This window comes from Prinia subflava, chromosome 4, assembly GCF_021018805.1.
Source record: "Prinia subflava isolate CZ2003 ecotype Zambia chromosome 4, Cam_Psub_1.2, whole genome shotgun sequence".
In the NCBI taxonomy this organism is placed as follows: domain Eukaryota; kingdom Metazoa; phylum Chordata; class Aves; order Passeriformes; family Cisticolidae; genus Prinia; species Prinia subflava.
Window position 1 is genome coordinate 11,207,501 of NC_086250.1, and position 8,140 is coordinate 11,215,640.

The window sequence follows — 8,140 nt, forward strand, 5'->3', positions numbered from 1 at the left end:
AAACCAATAAAATCTCTGTACCTGTGCCATCTTGTGTTAATGAGTAAAGAACTGAGCTGTCTTAGAATATCAGTGTTTTTTTAATGTTCTTCCCTAGAACTTGGCTGTCTCCCAGGTGTTATCAGCCTGCTTCCAGCTGTTGAATATGGGTGCGTATCTTGTGTCCTTCATTGTTCAATCCAGCGTTTCTCACGCTCCTGTGTTGCAGTTGCTGTTACCAAGCCTTAGATAAGCATATTTGTTTCTCAAACAAATATTCCTGTTACTCTTCAGGAATTAAGCAGAGACTGCAGGGCATAATTGCACTCAAAAGCCCTTTGCTTCCAGCTGCTGGGAAGGTGAGGAAGGGCCCTTGCACCCTGTTGCCTTTGCCTTGAGGGGGAGAAGGAGGGTGGGAAAAGGCTTAGTGATGCCTGAGTTGCTCTGCTTACAGCTGACTGAATTGTGAGGGATTAGGAACCTGTTTATGAGCTGTGGAGTGAAAGCCATAGGCTTGGCTGAGGCAGAAATCTTTATTTGGAAGATGAAGAAATATGTCTGTTTTAACACAAAACAAAATGCAGTAAGGTGAGGAAGATATAAGTAATGGTACCTTTTAAAAATTCTTAAGCAGGATACATCTTTTTAGGCTTAAATTTTGTTACAAACTAAATGTGCAGGCACATTGGGGAGAGGTTGATAATTTCACCGTAACAAGCAGATGCAAGATATTCATAAATACTGAAATGTTACTGCAGAACTTTTCATAAAAACTACTCGAACTGCCTTCAGTAGGTGTGTTTTTCCTTGAGAGATTTGACAGGCTAAAGAGAATTTTCTTAATCTTTCCAAAAATGTAGGTCAGATGGAATTAGGCTAACAAAAGTACTTAATTAGCTGTCTTTCTTCTTATGAACACAGAAAGTGAGGGAGAGATGCAAGTCATGTCCTCTCATTGAGTTCTATTTGTTATTTCTGTCCTGCCTCTAGTAAGAATGTTTGTATAAAATAGAAGCCAGTGATTGACATAAGCTACTTCATCCCTTAATTCCCTGGTTATGAAAATATAAGCTTAATTCTGGCAGAGTTTAAAGCACTTACTAAAATTACATTACAATGGGCTGTGCATAAGTTGTTCCATTGCTAGGCCACTTATGCTCTTGTTTGCTGAATTTGCCAGGAAAAAAATTATAAACCTGGTGCTCAATAATGTGTACCTCTAAATAAGGCTATAGGTTATTTGCCTCAAGCAGAATTTCAGGTGAGAGCTCAGTTTGTGTTGTGTTGGCTTCTTTTCTTAAAAAGAGATGTAGCTTCATGGATTTTGAATTTGCAGAGTAGCTAATGTGCTGCAAAAACATTCCCTGTGGTTTGTAAACTTCTGAGGGGGGATAAAGAAAGGAAGAAGACAGTTTTATAGGCCTTCCTTTGTGCATTGCGTCATTTAAACATAATTGTAATACAAGGCATTCACAGTCTGGAGATAGGTGTACTGTAAGCTTCTGTCTTGGACAGTGTTGCTGCCAGGGAGAGCTACACATGTGCAACAAGTGCCTTGGAAGGAAAACACTTTCTTCTGGAAAAAGCTTGGGAAATAAAGTCTGTGCTACATAGTTTGCTGTAAGGGCTGTGAAATCAGCTGTGGGTGTCTGTTATTTGTTGTGGCTTTTTTAGAGAGTCTCTGCAGATTCTGAGTTCAAAGCTATGGCCTTAGACATGATTCTGCTTTCTGCTGGTTTGGCTTTTTGGGTAACCAGCGAGCCTTCAGCACCACTGTGATTCTGTAGAGAAAGTCCATGTTCTGAAGTGCTCTGAGTTGAAGGGAAAAGCATTTGCATGAGCCCAGTGGCAGTGGGATCCTTCCTTATGTGTAAAAGGGATGAGAAGATTTTGAAGGCCATACCAAGTAAGTGGTAGCTTGAACTTTCTATCCTATGCTGTTTGCAATAATGGAGCAAGGCTGCCATGATTGAATTTTGAGTCTTAGAGGAGGACAGTGATGCAATGAGCAGAAAATGGATCTTGATGACTTAATACCACCAACTGATGAGATGAGTAATAAATATCTTAAGGCTTTAAAATGTAATAGAAAAGACTCAGAGCTTCATTATATTTCCTAATGTCAAAATATATTCTTTTTCGATGTTTGGCTGTAAGTTTTGACTCGTAAATGGTGACTTGAATAGGACCACAAAGGTCCTTAGAATTAATCAATTATACACTGCCACTTTCATGCCAGTAGTGCCTATGTGATACAGTTATTGTTCAGAAAAAAGAGCATTATTTTAATAGTATGTATAAATAGAGGTGTTACTGATTCAATTTCAGGAAAAATTGCTGCAAGAATCTGGACTGAAATTCTGAAAATACGCTGAAAGGTAAAACAGCTCATATGGATTCTTGAGCCTTTTGGAGATAGCCTGAATTGGGGCTCTAATAAAGAACTGGAGGGCAGTAGTAGTAAATTAAATAAATATTCTAAATAGAGCTCTAGACATGGTCAAGATGCCTGACTGGATGTGAGAAGTGTTCCCATTTCAGTCCCCTTTCCGTGTTTTATACTGGAGAGAAGGGCAGAGTTTCAACCATCACAATTATACAAGAGGCTCTGTATGAGTCTCATCTGTGTCTTGGTAAGAAATTAACCATGCCAGCAGAATATTGAAAATGTTTATGGTACCACTTAATGGCTGTTGGGTGGGTTACTCTTGGGCATCAACCTCTTGACTTGCCAGCAGGTGCAGTACGTAATTAGAGCAGTAAATTTTGCTGTGCCGTGGATGGTTAAAGCGTTGCAGTGTTACCACACAACTGCTGACACTTATCACAGAAAATGGGTGCTGGGGAGTCAGGAGATGTCAGCAGTCCGGTTTACTGGTACAGTTATGTGAGCACTAGATGGGGCTGTTACTCCACTTATTTTTTTCTGGGAATTCATGGAGGCACCTCTGTGACAGGAAATGAAGGTGGTACAATGTGGGCTAGCTGGGCTCTGCTGCAGGCTCTAGGGGGGCTGAAATAGGGTAGATGGTAAGAACCCAATAAATAGATAAAGGAAAAAAAAAAAGGAAATGAATAAATATCTTCGTGCATAGTTTTTTTTCTAGGCATAAGCACTGCTGCTTATTGCTAACCTTCCTCTAATACTCATCATGTAACTGGGAAGAAAGTCTTGGGGAGAAGTGAAGATCTACCCACAGGAAAGTCAAGTGTAGGGTTCAAAGTTTGTGCTTACCATTTGTACCTGTAGAAATACTTGGTGCCATAAAAAAACACAAACCAACAAAGTTAAATTGCCTACATTTTTTTACTTCAGTGGATAAACATTCTGTCTGAATTTAGATTAACCAATCTCAAAGAAATACACAGCCTAAAAATTGGCAAACTTTTAGGGATCATTTAGATGTGATTTAAATCATTACATACATCTTCAGAGGAGATGGAGGTGTTCTCACTTGCTACATGGTGCTTATATTCTAGTTAAGAGACTGATTTTAATAAAAAGGAAGATCCTTAAAACTTATTGCACTGACTTCCATCTCTGATGAATTACTCATTTATGTATAACAAAAGCCACAAGGTGCTGCTCTTATCCTGACTAAAAAAGTAATTTTTTTCCTTCTCTAATATACCACAGTAAGAGCATAGGGAGAGAAGCACGTTTTATGCCATGGTTGGTTTGGTTTCTGCAGCAATGCCACCACACGCACTGCAGTCTATAATGGTAAAAAAAATTTATTTCATGCCACCTTCAGATGGTTTGAAAGGAACAATCTTTCTGGTGAAACCAGTTCAAAGAAATGGTTAAAAGGCTATCTAAAGTCTATCTATCTAAAATCTATCTATCTAAAATCATCAACTATGGATGATCTATCTAAATAATAAAACTATGTAATTGAACACCTAGGTGATAATCCTAAATAAAACCAACTCAATCTATCTCCAAATCTAGAATTTCACCTGTGTTCCCTTTGGGAAAAGCAGCAGTTCTTCAGTTTTCTTTGAAAGGCATGGGCTTGTGCAGTGCCACTGTGCTGGTCCTCTACAGCACCCCTACTGCCCATGCCCCCAGTTTGTTCAGGTCTCAAAGAATTCCAGTTCTATTGACCATGGAGTGAGGATGATCTTCCAGAGAAAAGGGACAGAGGGTGTGTCAACTGTGTGTGCAAACACTACTGGGATTACTGATGGACATTGTGCAAATCACACACTGCTGCCTTTTACCCTCAACTGTACAAAGCTATATGTGTAACCTCATTAAAATACTTCCACAGACATTCACAAATAAGTAGTTCTCAACAAGAGGAAAGCAAATCCATTGCCCACAGTGCCTATGAAACCTCCACAGCTGGGAGAAAAAAGGACCAAAGTGATTTTTCCAAGGGATGTCATTCTACCAGCATGACCAAATTCAGTTTACTCCTTTTTTTGCCCTTCACCTCTAGATTCCATTAGCACCTCTTGCCATTTCTTCTGCATCTGCTCTTTGCACATCAGGAACACATCTTCCAAGCGCTGCATGGCGTTGTGCAGGTCTGGGTTGGTCTGGATGGGTGTGCAGTCGTAGGCCAGCCAGGCTGCATGCACTGCAAACACAACACCTATTATCTTCTGGCCAGGAAAAAGCAATGGCTGATTCAATAAATAAATTCAATAAATAAATTCAATTAATAAAATGAATTGTTATCAGTTCAGATCTCAGAGAAGACTGGAAAATAAAATGGAAACTGCCTACATTAAAACTCAAGATTAAATAGACTGTTCAGTATTACTTCTTTATAAATGTCTTGAAATAGTTCATAATGGAAGTACTCTCATGTAAATTATTAAAGGGGGGTGGACACTTCACCTAAAAAAGACAAGAAAACAGATAATCAAATGGAAAGGGTTGAGACTGTTTTAAAATATATGAATATTATATAAGGAATTCTCCCCCCAGACCAGTTACAGCTTCTGTTAGGTGAGAAAAGGGTAAGATCAAGAAGACTGCAACAAAGAAATGAAATATTTTAAGGCAAACTTAAGTAATGAAATTGATCTTGAAATAATCAGTTACTTAAATAATGAAATTGATTTTGAAATAATGAGTTTCTGATAAAGCTGAGCAAATAGTTTTAGCACTTATGTACTAAACTTCTGTACTTACCTACACCTACATATATTCCCTTTTATTTTACCAAGGATTCACTATAGCACTCTGACCTGAGAGGTGATGTGTATCCATTTTTCAGAATTAAGTCTCATTTTATATACTATATTTCAATAATTGTACATTAAACACCTTGGTAGTATTTCTGTTTTGAACCAACACTCTGAACTAAGCATCACTTATTGATTTTTAATTCTGAGCCATCTGAACCACATGAATTATTTGCATGCTTTTTCACAATTAAGAACACGAGGGCATTAGTTGATGGTGATTGTTTTAATTACATTTCTATCACACAGAAGTTTACAGAATAAATATAAAAAATAAATATTCAGTGTCTTTAGTACAAAAATCCATATCATTCTTAATAAAGACCTGTACCTGTTAGTTTTTCCATTTCCTCCAGAAGTTCCTCCATGTCTGCTTTGAAGTTCTGCACTTTGTTTCCCCTGTTATAATAGTTTCCTTCCTGAGATTCTGATTCAGCCATCTATAAGGAAAACAGGAATTTCTTACTTTATTTTACTCTAAAGTGAATTGATTTTCAGTTGACACAAAGTAACATTGCAACAAAAAATAAAAGCTTATACATTTTAGATTTATATGTGACTTCAGCAAGAATCTGACCTTAAAGTTACTGGTTATCACCTGCATGCTGCATATTATTTATTGTGCATTTTGAAATTAAGTAGAAAGAATTAGCTCAAATATGCTGTGTTTGTGCAAAATAAAGATTTTTGGTATCAGTAATAAAAGATCGTGTCAAACCCTTCACTAGCAAACTTCATTACCCTGTCACAGTCCAAATACTCTGACCTAGGGCAATTCTTTATTTTCAAAGTTAGTTATAAAATCCCCATTTGTAACCAGTATTTATTTCACAATTGCAAACTCCAGCAAGGTTTAGTATAAACACTAAGTTTTGTCACCATGGATGCAGGTAAGTCATTATTATTCCCTAACCTCTGCTAAGTTGTAGGGAGTGAAATTCTAGGATGTAAAAATTCTTGGGGCAAAAATATTAGTTTTAGAACCTCAGTGTTCACTGAAAATGTGACACAAAGTATTGCTGTTAATTTCCTTTGCTGAAAACCATGGGACGGAACTGTGAAGACACGGAAAAGCTTCAGTGTAGTGACTTTATACATCACACCGCATAGTTTTTATCCATTATAGTGATTTCTCAGACTCAGTGGGTAGCTTTTTTCTGGGTTTTATTGCCGGTATGTGCGGAAGAAACGCGACGGGTGGTTTGTAATGGCTTTACAGCATTTTAAACCGGTGCCAAACCTCAGACGCTGGGTGTTCCAAATGTCACTTCATAGAACGAGTAAAACTGAGGTTAACCGGGACCTCCCTTGTCCCGGAGCCCTTGGAGAGCGCCAGCCCCGGTGCTGTCCCACACCATGGGCACCCTTCGGCCGCCGCCGGGGCCGCGTCCCCGCGGGGCGCCGGGGCCCGGCCGCCACCGCCGCCGCTCGCCCTCACAGACAGAGCAGGCGGCAACGGCACACCAAACACCAAACGCCAAACGCTGCCCGGCGGCCGTGCCCGCCCCCCGCCCGCGTGCGCCCCGGCTCGCGAGCTCGGTTGATTCCGTGTTTCACGAAAACAAGCGCTGGGGAGAGTTCGGCGGCCTGCCCGCGGTTGGCTTTCCGAAACGCCGGGCTGTGGCTGTGTCCCGGCACCGTGTCCCGGCACCGTGTCCCGCCTGCCCCTCGCTTCCAGTGCCGCCGGCTCTGTGCGGCATCACAGACAGAATCACAGAATCACTAGGTTGGAAGAGACCTTCAAGATCATCGATTCCAACTCATGCCCTAACACCTCAAATAAACCATGGCACCGAGTGCCACATCCATTTTTTAAAACACATCCAGGGATAGTGGCTTCACCACCTTCCCGGGCAGACTGTTCCAGTACTTTATTCAGTACTTTCCGTAAAAAAAGAAGATTCCATAAAAAACTTTTTCCTAATATCCAGTCTTGGCGCAGCTTAAAACTGTGTCCTGTCGTTCTGTCAGTTGCTGCCTGGAGAAAGAGACCAACCCCACCTGGCTACAGCCACCTTCCAAGAGGTTGTAGAGAGTGATAAGGTCACCTCTGAGTGTCCTTTTCTAAAGGAGAACTAAACAACCCCAGCTCCCTCAGTCGTTCACCAGCATCGTTGCCTCCTCTGGATGTGCTCAAGTGTCTCAATGTCCTTCCTGAACTGAGGGGCCAGAACCGGACACAGCACTCGAGGTGTGGCCTCACCTCGGTGCCAGGGGAAGAATGACCTCGCTGCTCCTGCTGGCCACACTATTCTTGATCCAGGCAAGGAAGCCATTGGCTTTCCTGGACACTGCTGGCTCGTGTTCAGCTGCTGTCACCAGCACCCCCAGCTCCCTTTCTGCCTGGGCACTGTCCACCATGCCCAGCCTACAACACTGCAGGGGTTATTGTGGCCAAAATGCAGGACTTGGCACTTGGACTTATTAAACATCATCCTACTGGACTCTGTCCATCTATCCAACCGAGCTGTGTGTGTGTTTGGGGTGGTTTCTACGTGTGCTACAGCTGTCCTGCAGATAAAGGGGATGGTTATGTTAATAAAACCGCCAGTCTGCTGCCTTTCAGTGCGCTTAATCATAAGGAAAAAGCAGAGAAGGACACAGGAGCTTACCCACGACCGGGCCGGGCGGGCTGGGCACCCCGCCTCCCTTCACCGCCCCGGGGCCGAGCAGAGGCGGTCGCAGCCTCCCTACCCGCGGCCCCGCCCGCAGCACGGCCCGGCCTCCTCCGCCAGCCCTGCCCCGCTCCGCCAGCCCTGCCCCGCTCCGCCAGCCCTGCCCCGCTCCGCCAGCCCTGCCCCGCTCCGCCAGCCCTGCCCCGCTCCGCCAGCCCTGCCCCGCTCCGCCCCGGGCACGGCCCCCTCCGCCAGCCCTGCCCCGCTCCGCCAGCCCTGCCCCGCTCCGCCAGCCCTGCCCCGCTCCTCCAGCCCTGCCCCGCTCCGCCCCGGGCACGGCCCCCTCC

The 8,140-nt window shown here is 42.9% G+C and overlaps 1 protein-coding gene across 4 annotated transcripts in view; it reads right to left on the bottom strand.

The window, feature by feature from the left end:
- Positions 1-3,267: 3,267 nt before the first annotated feature.
- SYCE3 (synaptonemal complex central element protein 3) overlaps positions 3,268-8,140 on the bottom strand; it is a 50,270-nt gene continuing 45,397 nt past the window's right edge. Inside the window, exons 1-4 of one of the 4 annotated variants that reach the window (XM_063395431.1) lie at positions 7,791-7,959; positions 6,419-6,867; positions 5,510-5,618; positions 3,268-4,565 (exon numbers count right to left, since the gene is read on the bottom strand). In XM_063395431.1, coding sequence (XP_063251501.1) covers positions 4,396-4,565; positions 5,510-5,618 — 279 coding nt within the window. In that variant the 5' untranslated portion in view covers positions 6,419-6,867; positions 7,791-7,959 and the 3' untranslated portion in view covers positions 3,268-4,395. Of the gene's footprint in view, positions 4,566-5,509; positions 5,619-6,418; positions 6,868-7,179; positions 7,655-7,790; positions 7,965-8,140 lie in introns of those variants that run through there. The other 3 variants (XM_063395432.1, XM_063395433.1, XM_063395430.1) reach the window with 3 other exon arrangements.